The 25110-nt window shown below is 38.4% G+C and overlaps 1 protein-coding gene across 1 annotated transcript in view; it reads right to left on the bottom strand.

Annotated features, from left to right (window-relative positions):
• Positions 1 to 20132, bottom strand: part of vstm2a (V-set and transmembrane domain containing 2A) — an 84665-nt gene extending 64533 nt beyond the window's left edge. The window contains exons 1-2 of the mRNA XM_044339847.1: positions 17645 to 20132; positions 16164 to 16330 (exon numbers count right to left, since the gene is read on the bottom strand). Of these exons, the coding sequence (XP_044195782.1) occupies positions 16164 to 16330; positions 17645 to 17723 (246 nt within the window). The 5' untranslated portion in view covers positions 17724 to 20132. The remainder of the gene's footprint in view (positions 1 to 16163; positions 16331 to 17644) is intronic.
• Positions 20133 to 25110: the final 4978 nt, after the last annotated feature.

Genomic DNA, 25110 nt, shown 5'->3' with positions numbered 1-25110 from the left:
AAGTTACCTGCTGGAGCAGTCACCCACAGCAAGTAATGCTGATGTTGGCATCTAATGTAACTTTCAAAGCAAACTTGCCCAGAACTCCACCTTGTTGAAGGCAATAATTGAAGTCATACTCTAAGTTGTTTTAGATGAATGACACTGACCTAAGGCCAAAGTAAAAAAAAAAAAAAAAAAATCAGTGTGCAGCATTTTAGTGAAAATTCCTTGGGTACTGGCTAAAAAAGTTACTTAAAGTATTGCTGTCTATATTTACTGTTATTGGTTGGTATGACTGCAGATGTTACTTTCAGTGATAATTCTGATTTAGCACTTACAATTTAAATCAGTAAGTACACAATAAGGGTATTTATTGATTATAAAAGCATTTCATACTTTAAATCATATAATTTTAATTTCTAAATTACATACATATGGTGTGAGAGGAGTAGTTCTGGTTAAAGTGGTTAAGAAGCTATTCAGATAACTGACAACAATATGTACAGTTTGCTGGTAAAACATCTGAGTGTATGAAGATTGAATGTGGAGTCCCACAAGGCTCGGTCTTGGGACCTAAACTTTTTATTTTGTACATCAATGACATGTCAAAGATATTGCGATTTGTTTTGTTTGCAGATGACACTCATTTTTTTATTAATTCAGGAAATGAATTAAAAGCTTTAGCAGAAAGCATTGTACATTAAATGGTTAAAATTAAAAGACGGTTTGATGAAAATAAGTTATCATTGAATTTGAACAAAACTGAGTTTATGGTTTTTGCTAATCAAAAAAAAGGATGAAAAAGTTTCACTGTCTGTAGATGGAGTTGATATTCAAAGAGTATGAATTTAGATTTTTGGGTGTAATAATAGATGAGAAACTGACATGTAAACCTCACATAGCACATGCAAAAACAAAAGTGTCTTAGAATATTTTTGTTTTGAATAAAGCAAAATATGTGTTAGACTACAAGACAATATTAATTCTGTACTGTTCACTTATTTTGCCATATTTTAGTTACTGTGTGGAAGTGTGGGGCAACATGTACATGAGCAAAATAAAGTCATTATTTACATTACAGAAAAGAGCAGTAAAAATTATTCATAAGCGCAGTCAAGAGATCACACCAACAGACTGTTTATTAAGTCAGGATTAATGAAACTCAAAGAGTTCAAGGATGACAATGCGATAATTCACAGGACACGAGGGGTCACTGAATGCTTTGATGAATAAGAAAATGATGTGAATCACATGCTATGGCCTTCACAGTCACCAGATCTCAACCCAATTCAACACCTATGGGAATATGTTCAAAAAGATATTCCCTTATTTGGTGTTTTGATGATGGTGGTGGAGAGCTATGTCTTACACGTCAGTCCAAAAGATTGAACAGCCATAAGTGTTCAGTTTAGTTGAGATCTGGTGATTGCGAAGGCAATAACATATGATTCACATCATTTTCTTATTCATCAAAGTATTCAGTGACCCCTCGTGCCCTGTGAATTGGGGCATTGTCATCCTAGAAGAGACCACTCCCATCAGGATAGAAATGTTTCATCATAGGATAAAGGTGATGACTCAGAACAGCTTTGTATTGATTTGCAGTGACCCTTCCCTCTAAGGGGACAAGTGGACCCAAACCATGCCAGCAAAATGCCCCCCACAGCATAACAGAGCCACCAGATCACCTCACTGTAGGGGTCAAGCATTCAGGCGTGTACCAGTTTTTCCTTTAATTTGTCACCTGTCTGTATCTTTCAATTCAAGAAAATGTATAAAGAAAGAATAATTAGACTGTATGAAGTTGTCATTTAATGGGTTTCCTTAGTTGATGGTGAACTAAAGCATCTATTTCTATTGTTTATTTATGTTTTAGGTGAAGGGCAGGCAAAATAAAATTTTCTTCTCTCTGCTCCCTTTCAGCCAAGGGATGTGTAAATTGAGTTGTGCTTTGAGCATGCTTGCTTTGTATTTCTTTTTTGGATCTGTGCATCACCATGAGCCAAACAAATAAATAATGAACGAATGAATGAAAATAAAATTATGAAATGCCGAACTCAAGGATTTCTTTTGAAAACATAAAAATACCAAATCCTATTGAATCTAAGCTGAATCAATATTACTGTAAATCCCATCTGAATGGCAAATTTACTGTTTTGTTTTTGTGCCAGATAGTATCTATTACGTATCCAGATACATAATTAATGGCCTTATTCCAGACCCAATGGACATGTGCAAAAGCATAACCAATAAAAATTGCATAAATTAGTGCTGCAACTAACAGAAATTTTTGATTCAATCTGCCAAAAAAGGAATAGCACCAAATCATCACAAATGACAAGCTGTAACTGATTTAAAAAACGGCTTAAATGATGATCAAAATAGTTGCTTCAATAGTTATTTTTCTCTCCATCAACTAATCGATTATTCAACTATGAATAAACAAAAAAATACATCCCAGTGTTATAAAAGACAGTACAGAATGACAGAGCATGTGAAGGGCTTCAACTTGGCAACATTTACAAGCATGGAGGCATAACTCAAGGGAGCCGACATCAAAGGCATCATCTGTAGGCATTTCAAGAAGCCTCTTATTCAATTTGAAAAGTGCCTCTCTGAGTCTGACAACTGCTGTTGTGACACCAAATGGATTCAGTTTCCTTTTGGTGACAGTGTAACAGAGGGGTCAAGACTAACAGTGACAGCAAAGGATCCGTTGATTGAATTATCTGCTGCCGCTGTTGGAAAAAGGCAGATATGAGATCCGGCCCTCCTTGTCTAGTGGTAGATCGGCTGCTGGGCAGTTACCAGGGCTGACATCAAAAGCAATAAAGCGCTGTGTTTACGACCACGTATCTGTGACAGTGGATTCTCCACCCTTGCGTGCAAGAGGAACAAATATAATGCTGTGCTTTGGCTTCAAAACGAGTCTGTGACCAATTTACAAGAATAGATATGTGAGTGTGTGTGTGTAGCTCAGGATGTTCAGATTTCCCACTAGCAAGAGAGAAAGAGCATTTTTAAATTATTAATTTTTCTATTAATGAATATGATGGAGGTCCATGGTTAGCTTTTGAGCCTGGGTGGAGGCTGAAAGCACCAGTGTAAAAGTGAAGCTCTGATATTCTGAATGAATACAAGCATCAGATCAGGCGGCAGCAGGTCATATTTTCACTGCAATATCAGCAATAAAATATATAAGATAGAGCTTGTGTACTCCGATCAACATGAAATAAAACAGTGCTCATTTCCATGGTGTTAAAGTCACAGCCAACCTTCACACCTCCATCATTACACATGTATTATAATCTGCCTCTGCTATCAAACAACAAGGATAAACCATCTCCCTAATCCATGTTTAATTTCCTGCCCCACTGTGATATATATAAGCCCTTTTTCTGCCATCGCTGGTCATTATCTGCTGCTGATTAAAGCACCAAAAGGAATATGATGGATTACGGAGAAGCTGTTGGTAAATATATTGACTGAGGTTAATGTATAGACATGTGAGAGCAGCAGTGATTGATGGGCATGAGTTTATGTGTGTTTAAAGTAATCATTTGTAATATTTTCACCCAAATAAATGCCCATATTGGTTCATATTGTCACTGGTTGATGTTACAGCTTTGCCTGTACTCAGAAAAGCTTTTATATTTGATGTTTTAAACTGGTGTTTGGCAGGTTTTCCCTAGTGAAAATACATGACATTATTCATTTTTTAATTTTGAGTGTGTGAAATAAAAAGAAGAGGAAACCATAACCATGACTACAATTGTCCCCTAACCTTAACAGTGTTTATTATTGTAACCATAAAGAAAGTTCTCTAAGCTTAACAAAGTAGTAACTTTGTAAGTAACAAACCCAAAAAATGATATTTCCTTAAACCTTGACCATAGTGTTGTGACATCATTTTTTCTGTGATTTGGTAACAGATTTGGAAGACATAGATACAATGATGTCACGCTGATAGGGTGTCAAATCAGAAAACCATTTAATTTGGAGGACATGTCACAAAACTAGATGATCTAAAGGCAGTGTTTGGTAACCTGGGAGTCAGAACACCTCCAAGGAGTCACAAGATGATCAGTGTAACAGGAAAGAAGAAAAATATTGTTCAGCTTCTCAAATTTAGAATCTTTTTTTTCTCAGACTTTTCTCTTTGTTTATTTCTAAAAATACTAAAATGTTTTACCTCTTCAGGCCTCTAACACTTATAAAGATGAAACAATCAGAGCAGTTTAGAGATGAAAATCACTCTTTGGTTGGAAGGTTTGTATCTCATAGACATATTGGGGGGTTGTGAGCATAAACTGCTTCATTTGAAAGAGCCACAGGCAACAATATTTGGTGACTACTGTCTTAGAGGCCTGATGCAGGCCTGGTTAAATGATATATTTTATTGATGGATGTGGTTGCTATAGGTTCAGTCTCAGTAGGTCAGTGGTCATAACCTACTTAAAAATACTAATAGATAAAAGAGGGAGGTTAGTGGTCAAATCAGGATTATTTTACTGATTCTAGCTTGTTTCCAGGAAATATATCACCCAAAAACAGTTTCATTTAGAGTTCAAATGTAAACTTATCTTCTGCAATGACATTAGTATTTGATTCAACATAAACCAGTTCACAATTCACCATCGATACCACATAAACCAAAGCTGTCCCAATTCTACACTAAATACTGTGTACAGTATGTAATACATACTAGTTGTGCTACTGTTACAAGTCTAATTATATTTGTATAGTACCTTTCATAAAGATTAGTGCAATTCAAAAAGTTTTGCAAATCCCCAACAAATTGATTATAAGACAATAAATGTAAGCAGTAAAATCATTTGAGACAAATGCACATGAGAAAATATAAACATAATGAAAATGTCAGATAAAAACAGTAAAATAGATAACAAACAATAACAAATTTAAAAAATAAGAGGGAGTAATTGAAAGTATTTTAAAAGTCAGCAGCCAGGCTAAAGAGGTGGGATTCAAGTTTTTGTTTAAAGATATCAACACTTCAAACTGCTCACAGTTCTTCAGGCAAACTGTTCCAACTGCCTGGAGCATAGACGCTAAAAGCTGCTTCACCAAACGTTTTGTCCTGAATTTTGGAACAACTAAAAGACTTGTGCCAGAGGACCTGAGAGACCATACTGATTCATACATTACAAGCATGTCAGATGAGTAGGCTGGTGCAAGACCATGAAGTGCTTTAAAAACAAGTAAAAGAATTTTAAAATCAATACTGAAACAGACAGGCAACCAGTGTAAGGACTTTCAATAGGAGAGTATTACAGTGTTGCTCAGAGTGAGAAATGGTCGCGCTTAAGCAATATTTTTGAGATGATAAAAAGCAGATATGGTGGCATACCCCACAGGAGCCTTATAGTGCAGTTATTCAGTGAGCACTGTTACACACAGGCCTGGCGGCAGAGGTAGAGCTGGTCATCCATTAATTGCTCAAGTGTCCTGGAGCAAGACACTGAATCCCAATTGCTCCAAATGGTCAGCATGGTAACTCACTACCATTGGTTTTTGAGTGTGTGTGTGAATGGGTGAATGAGAGGCAAATTGTAAAGCACTTTGGATAAAAGCACAGTATAAATGCAGTCCATTCACCATTATTACCATGAGGCTAGGAGAATCATTAAGGATCCCAACCACCTGGATAACGGCCTTTTCTCCCTGCTGCGGTCGGGAAGAAGGTACTGGATACAGGGAGAGGCTCAGCTTCTACCCTCAGGCCACTAGCTTCTAAATGAGGTCACTGCCTTACACCTAAGACTGCCCTATATATACATATATATAAGCTAAACATGCAGGCTGAACATGTCTTACTCTAAATTAAAAAAAATCATTTAGCTGAAAAATCTATTTGGCATAGATAGATTAAATCATGGCAGCCAAACAGGCCACATGAGATACGGTATATTACATAGCGAGATGCAATTTTGGACCAGAGGAGGAAAAATATAATAGAAATATGTTGAGCACAAAGTGGACAGTCCTGTCAGTGCTTTGGAGGCTGATCAAATTGAGCTGGATGCTCACAGCAGAAGTGTAAACAGCAGTGGTGATGGTGCATTGCAACATTTGCTGTGTCAGTTAAAGCATATAATCTCTTATTGCAGATTTGAGCAAATGATACTTGTAATCATGTTTTTTTTTTTCCTGAAACATAAGGACACTACTATCATACCAACAAAGCAGTAGTCCAGCATTTAAAAATGTCTGTTCATGGCCTAAAAAGCTCAGTGGATTTGAGTTTAGTGTTACGATGAATCATTTTGCCAGAACAGATCTTTGTACACTCATGTGAGCCCCCAAAATGGTAGTTTGAAATGAGTCACCAAGCTAACTAGCCACCGTTAGCTCTCTTTCTCTCATCATGGGAAGGAAGCACTGACAGCTTGCTTCAATGAAACATCAAGTCCTTGCTTTGCGAGTCTACTGTGTTCATGTCATAGAGTCTGGCCGATATACAGAGCTGTGAAGATTCACATGGGACAGTAAATGAGAATTTGTTTTGCATGCATGTATGAATCTTTTCCAGATATTTCCCCAGAGGCTTCCCGTATCCTTATTGCATCACACCTCCCATATGTTTTTTCCATCTGCCCGTCCCTTCATCCAACCCCTCCTCTCTCTATCATCTCATTCCTCCACAGGAGATGAATGGACTCGACATGGCTGAAGGCCTGGCTCCAACAACCAAGCCATTTAAAGTTCCACATCAGGGTTTGCTGGCATGTTGGAAAGGAGGATTCAGAGGAGGTATGGTGTGCAAAATAACTAATAGAAGGCGTACTTATTAACCTCATTCATTATCTCAATGTGTGCATATGTTTTTCTTAAGAAGCTGTATTTATATAACATTTAACAACATTTAAATCTGGCAATGTTGCAGACCAGAAATCCCAGAATTTCAGGGCTGACAGAGTGCTTCAAAAGGATATCAAATTAAAAATTCAAACACAGTTAACATGCTTTAAAGGGTAAAAATCTTTGTAACCTTCAAAACTCAAAAAGCATTATGTTTGTATTGCATGACAGCCCAATGAGACATCCCGCTGCTTTGACTTTCAAAGAGCAGAAAAGCAGTAAGGTCGTATTCAGATCAAATCAGGTGGTGCGGCGAAAACGCCAGCCCTCCCGTTCATTTGAATGGAGGTAGTGTGTTTAGGCTGCAGGGGTTTTGGCCGCAGCGGTGACACACCCGCCTGCGGCGAGAAAGTTGACCCAGAGTCAACTTCTAGAGAAACACAACTGGACGTCACACTGCGGTGGCCAATTACAGCTGGCAATCAGACTGATCAGAGCTGTAAAACCCTGCCATTCCATTAGAGAGTACAAAGACGTTATTAGGAGGAGGGGAGGACATTTCTCTTTGTTTGGTAAAAAAGAGAGAGAGAGAGAGCTGAGAGCACCAGTGAGCGAGAGAGAAAGCAGCTGTGGTCGAGCAAGCTAGAGAGTGAATGAAGAGAGGGAGTGGTGGTAGCGAGACAGCTGGTGAATCAGATCAATAAAATGTTATTTTCTGATTGTTGCACCGCGGTAACATTGTAGAGCACAAACACTCCCACACCCCCCTCCACACCTCTGCTCAACCCTGCGGCGGTGCACCACGACGCCTGTTTTGGTCTGAATACGGCCTAAGGCATCTGGATCCAATTTATCAATATGGAGAACTACAGCCGTGGCGTCAATATATCGCAGTCAGCTGACAGCGCTCTGTCTGTCATTGTTTCAGGCATCAGAACAGTCGATCATATTCCATAACGCTCACTCCACTGTCATCATGAGAGGATAAATGCCCTCTAACTAGAAATCCTTGGCATAACCTTTCTCCAGTGATGCCTTTCTCCATTATTCACTGTTCACCATTCATAAAGCAATTCATCAATTATTGACTATGAAAATAAACAAACTAACTGATTACTGACTAACTAACCGTTAAACTAACAAATATTGTCCAAAACCTGGAATCTCTCTGTGCCATAGAGCGCCATTGTTGTCCAAATACTATTAAAAACACTTTGCCAAACAATTAGCCACAGTTGCACCGCTGACATGTTCACTCATTACCATGAACACACACAATGAAATTTATTTTGACTCAATCCCACACACACCGTCCTGCTGCCAGAAATGTTCACTAGAGCACCAAAGGTGGATTATTCTGCCGCTGGAAATAGTCTCCAACAAATGCGCTATTTCCTCCTGTTTGAGTAACGTTTGCTAAAAACTACAGTAACCAGCTGTTTTAGTAATTTACTAAACCTTTTTTTTTTTTTTTTTTTTTTTTTTTTAATGAAACTTCAAATTTTTCACTTGTCTTTTGAAGCTTAATATTCTCAAGAGGAACTAATTGGCTTGACACTTACAGTGCCAAAGACAGGGGAGGGAAGTCAGAGAGTATGGAAAGACAAATATATCTTTCACAGGATTTAATGACATCAAGGAGAAAAATAGAATAATGTCTATGATTTTACATTGAAGATCAGTTCACTGATTAGTAGTATTTGGCATATGAAAACAGTTGTGTAATGTATGCTGTGCCTCTGGAGCAGCTTATAAAACCTGAAGAAAACAACCCCAATGATCTTGGCTTGGGTTTGGAGACATTTCTAACGGAGAGCTTGTGTTACAAACTGGTGGTAGGGAGTTTGAAATACATGGGCTGTGTCCCAAATCATTCCCTATTCAGTATAGTGCACTATATTTACTGAGCGTAGGAGTGTGTAAATTTATCTGCTGTATAGTGTCCTCAAAAATTACACAATGGAATGAAAAAAGTAGTGTTCATTGCATGGTCCTACAATGCAATGTGTCCCATTTTTTTGTAGATGCAAAAATTAGAGATGTGTGACTCTACAGATGAAGGTAATGATGCAAAATGATAATTAATGATTTCATACTCACTACTGACTAAACTATTGAGTGTCTATTATATAGGGAGCAATGAATGAGTGAACAAGGGAGTGATTTTGAACAAGCAGGAAGGGTCTTATCAAAAGAGATTTGCATTGTGGGAAGTGTAGGATCCAGTGGTTTTGCATCTCGAGCCATACTAAGGACTAAACGTCAGAATATCTTGGCCTCTTGTCCTTCAATTTCGAGTCCCCAAATTTGTGAGTCCCCAAACTTCATGGAAGTCCATTATTAAATCACTATATATATATATATAGTCATTACACCACCCATATCAACATTATCCATCCTGGAGACACAAGGCCAGTGCATCAGCAGCACAATGCAATAATGCAGCAGCTTTCAGTGATTTCAGAAGGATGCATTCCCTCAATGACTGATGACTGTACTGGAGCCTGACAGTCAGCCCGCTAGTCTAAAATGAAAGCAGCAGGCTCTTTGTGTCTGTGCATGCTCAAACAGAACAGCAGCTCTCCTGTGGAGAACTCATGTTCACCGCAAAGCATTTGGAAACCATTACAATCATTACAGACGTGTGTGTGCTTAGTGGGGCAACGGGGCTGATGAGAGCAGTTACCGGGACGACGCCTGGCGCATCATATTGACTCCCAGTGCAGTTATCTCAGTGAGAGTGTCGGTGGGGGCTGCACATGCTGCAGTCAGGCAGTGATGGAGAGGCGGAGAAGCAGACACTAAGGTCACTCTGAGAGCACGGTAGCCAATGGATTTTATGCTTCCTTGCTGTTACACCCACTGGATTTATAAACTCACTTGTTAAGAGAGGTAAAGCTTGCTGTGGTTTGAGTGCATTCTGGTCAAAGTGCGCTGGTTGATGTTTTATGTAATAGTCGTTTGTATTCTGACTGCAGGCCTCAGCTGATCCCTAGTTTGGCTGCTGGGCAGCCTCACATCATGTCCTCTTAGCTTTTTTTTAATTCATCTCACTTTTACAGAAACATCACAGAGCCTTTTAACATATCCCAGGTCAGGTAAATCCAGGTTTGAATCCAGCAGCAGCCTCACCATTCATGCACTCCAGGCGGTATTTGAGGAATAAAATGCAATATGAATTTTTAAACAGCACACATCTGTGCCGAGTCTCTGGCATCATCTCTGATTCATTGTGCCTTTTCTTGATCCAGAAACGAAATTCATACCACCAAGGTGTAGCCTTTCTATACTCCAGATATGCAAATATTGTTTTCCGGCACAAAAAAACATTAATTTGATTCTAAGCTGTTTTTATTTTTGATGTATTTCTAGTCAAACTAGACCAGAATATAAATATGGGAGTTCACACTCACCAAGCAGTGGCTGAAAGGATCAGGATAGTTACCTTCACAGATATAACTCAGCTTTTCTCCTTTTTTCCCCCCTTATATCCAAACATAATCCCACACCAAATAGAATTACCAGTGGACAGGGTTGTAAAGATTTACTCAATAAATTGATCTTATGGCAAACAACAGAGGCCGGATTAGCTGGATAAAAAAGAGAGATCAAACCCTGAGAAGAATTGAATCCACCTCTTCAGAATAAGAGGGATTTAGGGTTTTATTGGTTTTTAATGTGTTTTAAATTGAAATACATGGAAATGAGGCTCTTTGTCCAGCATGTGTGACGTAGACTACCCAGGAGTTTGTGTTCTTTCAATGCTTTCTGATTCTACGATGGAGATCAAGGCAGCAAAGCAAAAATTTCACAGCCTGAGGATATACTTATTTTGTGTTGGTATATTTATTACGTCCACCAGTGAAAGTGCATTATGTTTTCACCTCTGACTTTTATGTATGATATCACCGGAGTAGCCAGTAGCCTGAGGATGGACTGAACAGGGTGTGATCTGGATCTACGATCTCCATCATTACATCATTTTTGGTCATTACTATTCAGTTTATCATCGCCGGCTTTCAAGATGACCACAAAACAGCACTGCTCTCATGTGCTATTTGGACAGAAAATCAAACCCGGAAGTCAAATTATAACCAAACACATCATCGGGCTGTCACATGCTGCTACTGCTGCATTTCATAAGCCCCTACTTCACCCCGGCATCCACCTGTAGGCTCTAAATCTGCATTCCATAGGGGAGAAGTTATAACCATCACTCCCCATTCCCAGCTGTGCTGAGCTTGGTATTTCCTTTAGGGGAGTGATGAGGTGGCGAACATCAATGCTATTCATGCAAACATTTAATTTTGAAGTGGAGATTTGTTGAGGTCAACTGTATTGAATAGGTAATAATAATAATAAGTATATAAGAGATGATGGCATTAGAGTATTCTGTGTTTTGAAAAATGGGGATGAATGAGTATAGAATTTGCAGCTTTGTATGGAAAAAAGAGATTCCACTTTTTTATGCATTGATGGGTTAAGATGAAATATTGTATTTAGTTTAGTTTGATTGTGACACTGTGTGATATCTATTATGGCCATTTATATGAATTTACCTTTGGAATCTTGTAATTTTATATATCTGCTAATAGTGAATAGCATTTTTTAAAAGATAATTGTAATGTTTTGTACATTTGGCAGAATGAGAAAACCTCCTGTTCTTCTGACTTGGGAATGTTCATTCATCATTCCCGTACGGTTACCCCCCGCTGTTAGCCTTGTAGTCACACCATTTAAAATGCTCAAATCTGGCAAGCGGTAAAATGCTGATACTGAATGTATGAGAAACATGTTCACTGATGAGATATTTCAACTAGTTTTCATACAATATCTGCTTGTAGTAACTAAAGCAGGATTTATCTATTCACGGTTATGTTTTATTTACTTATTTACATAATCAAAATTGAACCGAAACCGCAATCTTTACCTTGAACAAATGCATTTGTTTCCTGAACCTAACCACATGGGATGCATGATGCAAACCCCAGCCTCCAATTTCAAATCCGTGCACCCAACCACCTCCCCACGACTTCCATGCAGTACAGACATGAAGCACTTCCTTCACTCAAAATTATAAAAAAAAAGCATTAGAACATAATCCAGGCAGCATTTAAGTCTCCCTGAAAACATAATTGGCAGAACAAATGAAGTCATCAAGGACAATTGATTTAAATATTGACCAGAATTAAACAAATATGGCTTAGTTGTGACAGTTCAATAACAAGCAGCCAATATGTAGAGTTGAACATGACTTTTTAAATGGCAGATGTTGCCACAGCCTTCCACCAAACTACTTCCCCTGTTAATCCATCTCAGATCCATACAATAATTGTGTGACAGAGTGAGTATAATTTTGTACCTTTTACCTTCATAGGTAATAATTCAATATGCCAAAAACAGATCGAGGGCATGCAGCAGGATATTAGACATCAGCATGTATTTATGTGTAATCACAGCCCACACTGGTTCAGCTTGTATTTAAAGCTGCAGCCAACATACCATACAGAGTGATGACCCGGCGCTTCCACTGCAATCTGCTCATGTTCTGTAACAGCAAATGTTTCGCTCACACTCCTGCTCGTGCATCACTCTCCTCTCTCGTGTATCTTTTACTCTTTAACTTGAATCAACAACATCACAAGTGTAGCAAATCCCATCAGCAACATAACTTCTTTTTGTCGTAGAGGTGTGAATATTTTTGTTTCTGCCTGTCTCTTTATGCATAATTATGAACTGGCAGCGTGTCACTTATAATCTGAGAGGAGAATCATTTACCACTTGTTGTGGAAGCCGAAGCCAAACAACAGCATCCTCTATTGACATGTTTGTTTGTTTTTTTCTTTCTCTAAACCATGTCCGGTGTAGTCTCACAGAATTTTATGAGATGAGCACAAACACTGTGGCCATGGTTACATTACATAACACACAGTTTTTTGTTTGTTTCAGTCTATTTTCTATAAATCACATTAATATAATTCCTAATGGCATTCTCTGCCTGGATATGGGGAATGACCCGGGCTCTGTTTTCTAAAAGAATCTATTTTCATCAGCTTTTCCCAAAGCATTGTAATGTTAAGACGCTCTTGGAAATGTTCTAAAATGAAGAAGAACCTCTGACCCGCTGTAGAAGAGGAACTGCAGGAGGAACTGGAAACTTGTATTACTGCAGTTTTTTTATTGTTATTACTCATTTTAAGTTCATACTTCTTTCATGACCTCACTGATTCTCTCTTAAGTGACATTTGATATGAAATGACGTTTAAATTAGAAATCAAGAACAGATAAGCTACATAACATCAGAATGACAACCACAACAGATGACGTCCGTATTCATGAAACCGTCACTGCTTCATTTTAGGTTTAAGGGTAACATACGCATCCAGCAGCAGTTAAATCGTTCAAAGCGTATTTTCTTAAACTTACTTCCACCCAATAACATGAATCATAAAGGGCAGCAATAAAAGATTCTGAACGATTTTAAGTATAAATCATTTCTTTGTGTTGTTTGCGACATTTACACTTTGCAATCCATGTGCTTGTAAAATATAGCACGGTTTAAACATGCTGAGTTACTGTACTTTCAAATGTATTCAGCATTCTGCTCAACACCACAGACAGTCGAAGGGAAACTTCAACATTTTTCAACTTATTTCCATATAAGTGACTAATGGGGACAATGATTTTTGACATTGGTCCAGTATTGAGCGAGAGCACTTCAGCCGCCAGCCGCGAAACAGGCTGCAATGTAATCCTTTGGAGCAATTGCTTCCCGTCAATATATGTCCACTAAAAGTGCGTGTTTGTTGTTATTTTAAGTGTCTGACAAGATTCTGGAAAAGGCCTTACAGAGAAATAAAACTTTTTGCTTTATCCTTCGCTTTATCCAGTCTGGTTTTTAATGTGTCTAATCAAGTCTCGTTCAAGGAGAAGTCTAGCTCTAAAATCTTGCGGGAGTTAAGTTGTTGTTGAAATCAGCTAAATATTCAGCCATGACTTTGAAAATCTTTTAGATAACACTAAGCTACGCTTTCTATATTCCAGCATAACAACCTCCTCCCGGCACTCCTCTCTCCAACTCTGTCATGGCTGAATATTTAGCTGATGATTTATTTAGCTGAGCAAGATTTCTCATTGAGCGAGACTATGTTAGACACAATAACAAACAGACCAGATCAAGCAAAGAAAAAAGTTTTATTTCTCCGTATGATCCTTTTCATAATGTTGTCAGACACTTAATAATAACAATCTGAGCCTGTCAGTTGCAAAAACAAGCACTTTTAGTGGACTTACATTGACGGGGCTGTATTGCCCCATTGGATTACATTACAGCCTATTTCACAGCTGCAGGCTGAAGCGCTCTCGCTCAATACTTGACCAATTTCAAAAACTACTGTTCCCATTATTCACTTAGACACAAAATGATGGGAAAATAGGGTCCAGGTTGAAAAATACCAGTTTCCCTTTAAGTAACTCTTAATAGCATGCACATACACCCGCTTTCATGCGCTGCTTTGAAAAATGTGTGTAAAATATTAAGAGCTTTAGTTGAATCGCTCTTAGAAAAGGTTCATGGGAGACGTGGCCTGGGTCAAGCAAAGAGAGGCATTTTGTTCCCATTTATTTATTTTATAGTTTATTTTAGTCATATTATAGTTATTAGAATATTAATATCTGAGGAGAATATGCAAACAATATTGATCGTTTGTGATTTGTTGCTTTGCATGGTGATATATAGTGAACAGTGAATGTTATTATATCATTGCTTCAGTGCTTTGCTGCCTCCTGTTGCACTGAGTTTTTTCCAGTGTTTGTATTCTTTAACTCGTCTCTTGATTGTTTTTTTTTTTTTTTTTTTGGGTTGCAATATCTTGTCAAAGGACTACAGAGAAAACTTGCCAGTATTGGCTATCGCTGGCACAGCAGTGTTGATTAATGTGCACTGTCCTTATGAATAAATAAATGAAATAAGTACATGAGGGGATATGTGAATGTATATGAGCATATGTCTGATCCAAGGACTCTTGCTTCCCATGCATGGGTCTTATATTTTCATACACATTTGCATTCTGAGACATTGCTGTCATTCCGTTAAATTTCCTAGAGACCAGCTAGTTCCCAAGCAGCATCTCTCACACAGCCTTGACTCTGTTCCCATTTAAACTGCAACACTGCAGGACAAACACAGAGCGGCTTTCATTTCAAACAGCCATCCATGATAAGAAATGGGTAACAATGTGATGTCTGCATCAATAGGCCACTTCAGCCCAACATCCAAGAGTCACGTGGGATCAAACCCACATCAAAGCCTGGCCGATGCCACTATGAGAGCCGAGCAACAATGGAACAATAATTAAAGCCACATGGATATCCAACCACCCCACTGTCACACACATACTGTATCTCTCTCCCTCTTTGTCACAGAAATAGAAAGAGTGGCGTTTGATGTTTGTCATGACAATACATCAACCCTTCCAAATCTTGACATGCAGCTACCTGCCATACAATATGTAAGCAGTTATTCCCATCCATTTAAATGCAGTAAACATATTTAGACACTCTCATCCACTAAGCAGCGGATCATTATTTGGACGATGGAAGCTGTCATAACCAGCAGTAATGCAACAGCAATACATAACAAAATGCCAAAGCGGTTTCAAATGCACTGTTTAATGAGGCAGTCTACAAGAATATGCTTTTGCTGTAACCATTCATGAATACTCAGACACATTTACTTCATTATCATGTAATTAATATCCAGAAAGAGCTCATTCTTTTCTCTTTTTTTTGCCACAGTACTCCTTGATAAATGTTCTTTTTTGCTTTCTTAATGGGTTTAACCACTGCTCCCTGCTCAGTGTGTGGAGGGATTATTTTAGCTGTTTGAGGGAAAGAAAGGACATTTAAGCCCAAAACATCAAATCAAATGTGCAAAAATTTAGGATGTATACAAAATTTAAAAGAGGGTCTGTGGATATTAAATGCCTAAATAGTGATTGTTGTTGTTGTTGTTGGAATGTGTCTGTCTCTGCGTGTAGATGAACATCATATGTGATTATTTTAACGTTCAGATCAGTTTAAGATGAAGGAAAAGAACTTTTTAATCACTTCGAGGCAGCAGCTTAAGTCATTTGAAGGTCATGACACGTCGTTCCTTGTCCAGAAAAAAAAAAAAAAAATAGGTCAGTAACAAAAAAAAAAAAGTTCTACCATGGCTGCTACACCTGAAGCACGCTGATGACATAAGGTGCGTGTGCGTAATAGCGCGGAAACATGTTGGATGCCCTTATTCCCTTTATGAGTGGGTGTGCTTAAAACATAACTCGCACAGCTTAAAAAGAGGGGGAAAAGGTCACTTGTACCTCTTCAGCATCGATGTCCTCCTCGCTGTCAGTGGGTTCCGGTGCTTTCACGAACCACCACTGGATCTCCAAATACACCGACGCGGTTACGCTCTGGAACGCACACGCCATTTCTATGTTTTGTCCCTCTTTAACCGTCATGTTGGAGGGCAGATCCGTGAAGCGACCTGCAGATGAGAGAAGGAGGAGGCGGAGGGGGGGTGATAATGATAGAGAGAGGGAGAGGGAGAGAGAGAGAGAGAGAGAGAGAGAGAAAGAAGTGGGGACATTTGTGTGAATTGTGCATGCGAATAAATACCCATGAATCCATCGCGCAGTGTTTGGTCTGCTTTTGGCTGCGGGGATGAATGTGACGCGGTCACAGCAGCTGTGTTATTGGAACCGAGCGAATTGAAAAATGTGCGTTCTTGTTTTAATTGAAGGAGATGCCCCCCCCCACCCCCCCTTGTCACATACTGACGCGTCTTCATCGGGAATTTACATAATGTACAGTCGCACCATGGCTACATTATTCAGACAGTTAATTACACGCAGAGTGAGGGTTTTTTTTCTTTTAAAATTTCTACTCCATATTTCGTATCACTAGGTGTCCGGTAATGTGTTATTTGTAGTCGTGATTAAATACTGCATAAACTTGACTATAGTGGACAATATATAAGAGATCTTATGGGAAATAAACACAAGAAATGATAAAGGAGTTTGGTTTGAGGGAGGCTTACAGAGGAATACAGCCTAAAGGAGAGTGGTGGGGACAATAGAACAAAAAAAAAAAAAAAAGAGTCAGGATATTCGATGTGCATGCAAACTTTCAAACCAAACCTTAATTTAGATTTTTTTTTTTAAGAAACTACCGCTGACTTTAGACTATTCAAAGGCTTTTGCGCGTTTTTTCCGTCGTCAATCAGTAATTTGCAGAAGAAGAGCACAGAGGCTTTTGGAAAGTGGGAATCTCAGTCACATGAAGCAGGGCAGACAGGCTGTGGACCGTCGCTTTTAGGACCATGGACAGCCGCATACAGCAGCTGTCCGTGGTGCTGAAATCACCAGCGGATCGCTGACTTTTCCTACAAAGCGGCTCTTAAAAAGAAGTTTGGTTTCTTTAACCGTCAGCCAATTTCCTGGCATGAACAGAAAATAGAAAACAGCCGCCCTATATCATCCACGCTATGTGAAAGGACTTCATTTCAAACAATCACCAGTTGCATTTTTTTTTTCGTCATCACGGGCGAAAAAAAAAACCCCGCAACCTCCTCATATTTCATCGTGATGTTACTTTTCCTTTTCTGAGGCTTATTCACAATCCATCTCACTTAAAACATTTCCTGTTTTCCTCCAAGAGCCCTTTGCCTTTTCGGAAGGGCTGCGCACTTTTAACACTTTCTCCGACCGTACAGCTTCCACCATGCAGGGCAGCGAGCCCGACACGATGACACACACTGAGATCGACTGTTTGGTGAGAAAATATACAATCCAAGTCTTACCTTCAAAAGAGAATCCGAATTGCACACAAAAACTAGCTAAGAAAACAAATCCAATAGTATCATGAGAGGTCCACATCATTCCAGTATAGAAGGGGAGATTTTTTTACATCAGCCGAAGGGAGGAAAAAGACGAATCTTTCCAAAAAAAAAATAGCCTACACACCAGCAAAATCAAACAGTTGCTGGGCGAGTGTGTTTAAACGGAGATTGTAGAAGGTGGAACATGCTGCAAAACTACAGCTTGTCGTTGCTGAAGTTCTTTTTTTTCTTCCTCCTCCTCTGTGTCTCTGCAGAAGAGAATGTCGACTGCTTGGCTGTACTGAAGTCTGTAAAATAACCGGGCTGCGGTCTTCGTCTGCGCTACCGGAGAGACGTCAGTCTAGTGGATCACTGTGGCATCCACACACTCTACACCTCTGCAAATCTAGTCCTCATCCGGCCCCTTACTGTCACCTTGACCGCTTGATTTAAAAACGCGCCGCACACTTCGACATCGAACGCAAATAGCTGCATCTTTATGAGGGATTTTTATTTTACATTTTTTTTGTATATTGAGCGCCAAATGATGTAGAGTTTTCTGTCTCTTGTGCTGTACTTTTTAAATGACAGATGCTTTATAGGGCCTTCACCGAACCTGTTTATTAACAAATCGGAAACGAGTAGAATAGAAAACTTCCCTCCCTGAAAGCAATACAATAATCGAGCAATTCTATATCATAAAGAAGCGTGTGTGTTTGGTGTGGGTGTGTCCAACCCTGTTGAGTGCTTATGCAGTCACGAGATAGTCTGACAGCCAGTCTAAGAGGCTATAAAGCCATATTGTAACATTAGATAGGAGCAAACAGGGAGGGGGATAGAGGTTGAACCAGTGACCCTGCAAGTACAGGGCAAGCACAGCTGTCCTGAGTCATTAAGATAGAAGAGATCCTGCTGGAATATTATTAGTCTCATGGGCAGACTGAGAACACTCTGCCCTTTGTTGCAATAGGCACAAATTGTACCACTCCTAATATTTGCTCTTAATTGATTCTGAGACCATTCAGAGATCATCCTTTTGGGACAAGCACTTTTCTCTCCCTTCAACAAAAGTGTCTGTTGGCAGAGGTATTAAAGTGACAGGTGTAAAGTCAGCTGGATAATCACTGCTCCCTGTTGTCATGTGGTTCACAGCAGACCCAAAGCTGTACTTTACAGTACACTTGGTAACACTTACTGTAAATAATACAGTGAGTTTATTGGTCAAAATGAACGGCTACATTTAATTTTTATGCTGGAGGTTGAGGTGTTTAGGAAGAAGAAACTGACTTTCAGGACCATGGACAGCTGCTGTCCACAGACATTCCAATAATGGGTCATTGGTCACTTTTCATTGGAGGAGCCTTTTAAAAGATTTTGACATTGCTTCTTTAATAATCAGCCTATTTTCTGAAATATGAAAAAAAAAGATCTTAAAAAATAAGCAACAAATGGCAACTCTGACCTTCAGCTACAAGGAAAATGCATTTATTAATCTAAATCAGACACAGTAATTCATGCTGATGTTATAGAAATAAAAAACTAAATGTTAAAAAATTAAAGGAATGAATTACACTAAAGGTTTCATCAACATAATTCCACTCATCTCATTTTTTTTTTAAGTCAAAGCCAACCTTTTTACCAGAGTTGGGTCATTTATTTAAACTGTAACAGACCACTTCCTTATTCTAGATGTGATCACATATTGTGTCTCACATTATCTGATCTGAGGCCTTTTTTATGAAAGCAATTTGCAATCACTGCTTACATGCACATTGCAATAGTGCCAGCGTCCAGTTTCACAAATAATTGTCACTCACAATTTGCGGATAAATTTGCAAGTCCAACAGCCAGAGTTTCCTAACTGAAGACTAAAGGGATTTTTCTGCCCCTAACTCTGGTAATGATGGCCTTATACAACCTTAAGGTCACTCTACTAGATGCACTCACATTGGGGAGTATTCAGTCTAAACAAGTAACTTTATAACTAGAGTGGTACTGTGGAAACAGTGGTTGTAGAACACAAGTACATGCTAAGAGGTTTCCTTTCTACCTTCCTCAAGGTGCTACAATATAAACTCATGAGTAATTTTAGATAGACTCCAATAAGAATTGCAATTTAATCTAATTCAATGCTCTAAAACACCTTCAGTTTCTTGTAGACGTGCATAGGAATAAATGTCTATAGGCAAGAGAAGAAGGAATTCCTGCACACTGTCCTTTTACTTGCAATAAACTTTATTAGAAATACAATGTTTCAGTCCTTAGACCTTCATTAGTTAAAACATCAGTTTTACCTAATACATTTTATTACAAGTAAAAGGACAGTGTGCTGTATTTCTCTTTTCATATACAAACACAAAATGTACACTGAATGAACAACAGCATTGTTATATTTTTTTCAGTATTTAATGTAATATGTTTTGAATGGTCAGAGGATAATGCAGCAACTCCACAAACTAAGCTAGGATTTCAGAACACTATCACCAATTTTAAACTGAAAAATAAAAACAATTGAAAATAAAAAAAACATACAAACAAAAAAATGATATACTGATATTTTGACACATATGGATGCAATACCAACTATCTGTTTGCTCTGCTATGTTTTCTCTTGCCACTGTACTGTATATAATGTATGTAAGTCTTTAAAGCCCATGCTGGGCACTTTCATATATTTTTCATGGACACATTACTATATTTTTCAGATTTTTATATGAAGGAAGAGAGAGAGGTGATCTCAGTCATATGAAGCAGAGCAAACAGACCATAGCAGCTGTCCATGGTGCTGAAATCTGCCCCCTTCCAAATTGGCTGATGTAAGACTTTTTTTTTTTTGCAGACTCTATATCATTGTTTCATCAGTGATCAACCTATATTTCTGTACTTTTTACATTTTATAGGTACACCTGAAAATGACTTCAAGTATAATGGGCTCATGCGTGGAAATTAGACATTGTGTTGATGGTGTGTTGCTTTTGTAAGAAACAGGAAAGGAAGACATGATGCACCAAAAGCACACATAAACTATCAATACTTTAAAAATTGATAACAATTAAATCTCAGAAAAATATAATATTCTGAGAATTTATTGTATTTTCAGTATATTTTCTATTTCTGAGCTGTTGGCAAAGTTGTTGAGCCTTGTGTCTAACATTTTTCTCTTTCCTACTTTGAGTTACTCTTCAATTTCGTGTTGTGGGACAGCTGTGTCCAATATTGTTTATGTAGATTTTTAAAATAATTTTTATAATCTACCTATTGTAATCCATTACACATATTCCTTTGGGAACATACGCAGTGGGAATAAGAAACTGCTGGGTTGGCCATTAATAACTTGTCATGACTACAATAGTGAACTGGGACACATCTCCTGTGACCTGTCTCGTCCACCCTCAGGTAGAAACAACACTTGATTAGCAAGCTGCCATTTACGAACTACAGCTTGAGTTGTTCAGTATGAAAACATTTTGCTCTGATATGAAGCATGTCTCTGGCAGAAACATGTTTCCTCCCATCTGTTCTGACTTGGAGATGTGTGTGCTCCTGTTTGGTGGGGGTCACTGAATGAAGCAGTGACACATAAACATTATGGTTTCCCAAACAGCCATCAGCACCATATTGCCTCTCATTTGTTGCAGTGGTGCACTGTGGAAGAGACAATAGGAGTTGCTATGCAGCTGCGGACAACACAAAAAAAACAAACAAACAAAAATGTTAAGCATGTCAAGAAATCGTATTTTACCAAAAAAGACAATATACAGATATGTTCATAGAACTAGATAATACATTATATGTGTGTTCACAAAACATTATCCCATGGACGCACATTGAAAAAAACTGTCCCTTAAAATACCCTTAATGTATACCCTACCAGAGATACCTTCATTTGTCCATTTGTTTGAAAAAAAAAAAACATATAACGTTAATATTACTATTGATGTTAATACAAGCCTTTTTTAAAATAAATTATGAAGATTTGAACAAGCACTTCATTTTCTGTTTAATATACACATGAGTTTAAAAGATATGAAAAAACATTAACTGTCGATTTAAAGTTAATTGAGGTATATAGTTCTCAAAAATAATCTCTTTAAACACTCTAATACCAAAATCCCTACAAATTATGTCAATTTTTCATTAACTTGAAATATAGGACCATATTTTCATGAAGGTATAATAACCAACACAAGCAGCACTGTTTGGTATTTTTTATTATTTGACCTTGAAACTCTCTTTGTGCATCTGTGTGGTATTTTGGTGACCAGAGCAATGCGCACGGTACACAGGTGGGAGGAGAAGTGCAGACAGGTGGGAGGTTCATTGTCGTCTCAGAACCACATCTGCTTCTGCCGCAACATCAATCTGCTGCTGCTCTGGTTATTTATCATCATGGTCAAACTAAATACTCGCTGCAGATGTGCTGCAACAATGGATTAATGCTTAAAATATTACAATTAAACACTCCCCAACCAAAATCGGCACAGAAAATAACATTTAATGTGGATAAAGCATCTGTATCGATTTGTAAATGAATGTGGGTGATTCGTACAGTGTCTGTTGTCCACAGCTGTTTATACTGTACGAAAAGCTTCCCATAGTTCATTAAATCCCTGCAGCATCTGAAGGCAGCAGGACTGATATGTTGATAAACCCACATTCTCTGAGAAGTGCTGCGCCAGAGCGCAGTGCTGTTACGCACAGCTGTTCACTTTGTTTACCTTCATTAAATCACTTGAAAACGACACCAGGCTGCTACAGTATAACCACACACGCCTCTACACACATCAGACTGGTCGCTTATAACACCATATTCTGCTTTTTTATGAAGGAGACGTAGGGTTAGCAGAGCTCATCAGCCTCTTTTCCAACTTTCTTTTTAGCAAAAGTAGCGCCTTGTGTTTTGTCCTTGAAACACACTGAGGTGCAAACGCTGTTGTATAACATTAATTACTAAACTATGTGACCATGTACGAGGTGAGAATTATTGCTGAAATAGCGTTGGTCCGATATAATCAAAGCATCCTCACTTGGATCAGCTTGGATCACTCAGCTTAATACTGCTGACAAAGATGCACTTCCTCTGGCTGCATGGCCGCCTCTCTCGCCTCCATATTCCTCTCTTAGCACCTCTTCATAGAAAACATAATTGCTTCAGTAATTACAGGCAATAAGAAGATGCTGATATTGTATGGCTAAGATACTATTACTATGTGCCAAGAAATTACTTTAATATAATTAATATATCATATCATAATACTGAGATTTGGAAGACATCATGCATTTAAGCCACAATACTAAAAAGCAACACTTTAGATAAGGTGTATAAGACACTGATTTATAAAAGATTTTAACAGTTAACATCAAAAAAATACAGAAAGAAGTGATTGAACTTAACTGTTTGCCTAAATATATAATGACATTTAGTAAACAGTTGACATTCAACATTCATATAAATGTAGCTGCATTCACTGTCCTTATACACATATTCACCTGTTGAGCAAACATAACACATAAGATACAAAGAAAGGAAATATGTATGCTTACTGTAGTAATCTTACATTAGACGTGACTTTAATGTCTGACATTAAAAACAAACACAACGACAACATCACTGCTGACTGTAGTTCATGCAGATTAATTTGACGCTCGAAACTCAGATTAATTTAGCTGACACTGAATGCACCTCATTGGCTACTTGTTGCAGAAGGGAGTAAACATCCTTAATTTCATTGTATTTCTTACGTGCATCATATCCTCCTTATCTTTTTCACAACTTTATAACTCACTTAAACAACTTGGAGAAACATGTGACAGTATCCATACCTGCTTTAAGTGGGATGTGCGATGAAAATGAGGCGCAATCCCAAACCAGTCCCTACCCAGTACCACTTCACCACCATGTGTCACTCCACATCAAGTTACACTCGCAGCTGTAGAGGGCACTTCTAATGAAGGGGGAGTAATCAATGAATACCCAAATTATGAGATGCCCTTGCCGCTCTACCGGAACAAGGAAGCAGCCGTCACTGTGGCAATGGATAGACACTGTGCTTGCACGGCTGTTATGCTGTTTCACAGTTTAAAAGAATAAGAATGAGATATGAGTTAATTTATTATTATGTAAGCTATGCATGCATACAGGTATTTGCCGGTTTGCTACAAGTAAGGTGACCTTAGGGACAAAGTGATATTCTCCTCATTTTTGTCTTATCTTTTCACACCACACCATTCTGAGATTTTGTTTGAGACTGTAAAGTTAACTTGAGGAAAGCAAAGGTGCATGTGCTTGATCTAAAATACATAACAATGTAGAAAGATGGAACTCTTACATTTGTATGTTGTTTCCTCCATTCTCCTGTTGCACGTGCACTTCCTGTCATGATTGTAAGCCTGCACCGATGCAGACTCACTATTTAAGAGTTTCAAGGGCCCTTAATATGGCGAACCTCCACGTGAATGTGCAAATGGAGGGTTGGCTTGGAGGGTTTGTCAAAATAGCAGGTAGATTCCCACATAGTCCATGCGCCAAGAGACCTACTGCCTCGAATTTCTCATTGCTTGCATGGTTAAATAGGGCCCATAGCCTGCTAATTATCAGTTTAAGGTTTTATTAAGCAACTGACCAAATAGCATTAAAGCTACCCTGGAGTTTTCAATTGACAAATTAAGGCCAAATTAAGGTATAAATTAAGGGATGGATTTTTAAACAGTGTAGATAACCCATTAAAATAGCCTAATACATCACAATCCATTAATTTATCCTTTCATTTCCTCCTAAATTATCTTTGTCAAGTTGTGAGCTGCGTGTGTCAGTGAAGTCAGTGCTGTGGTCAGCTGAGCACTGACACCCCCCTCATTAGGAAACAATGACCCAGCTCCCACTGAAGGATGCTGCTGCAAGTCATCCGAGCTGAGAAATCAGGTGTTGACATCTGATAGCCAGTGGTTCCTTGTGTGTGGAAGCCTGGAGCAACAAAGTCTAATGAGGCTACTTTGAAGAGTCACCTTGGAGTCAAGTGATTCCTCAACAGTTGGGCAGGAAATGCACAATAATACTGACATGTTCAAGCTGAGGTCCACAGTGTTTGGTGAAAAAAATACTGTTAACAATATTTCATTTGAATTTTGGCTACTAAAACAAGCTATTTGAGTCTATGTGACTTTTGTATATGATCCCTTGTTTACCTTATAAACAATATGGTTCAGAACAATCAACAGATTATTTGATCACCCTATTAGTGAGAGGATATGTTGAACCAATGAAACTGCATAGCACATAAAATATATCTTTCATTATTTAATTATTATTTATGGTCTGGCCAACAATGCCTGATAATCAACAGTGTGGCTGATTTTGTTTCTCCGAGTCTTTATTTATTTAGAAGACATATTGTAGAAGTATCAGGATTTCTGAAGAGAAATTAAATTACATCAGTACAAACACTTTA

The sequence above is a fragment of the Thunnus albacares genome, chromosome 21 (assembly GCF_914725855.1).
Source record: "Thunnus albacares chromosome 21, fThuAlb1.1, whole genome shotgun sequence".
Lineage (NCBI taxonomy): Eukaryota > Metazoa > Chordata > Actinopteri > Scombriformes > Scombridae > Thunnus > Thunnus albacares.
This window is presented reverse-complemented; position numbering and strand designations above follow the sequence as displayed.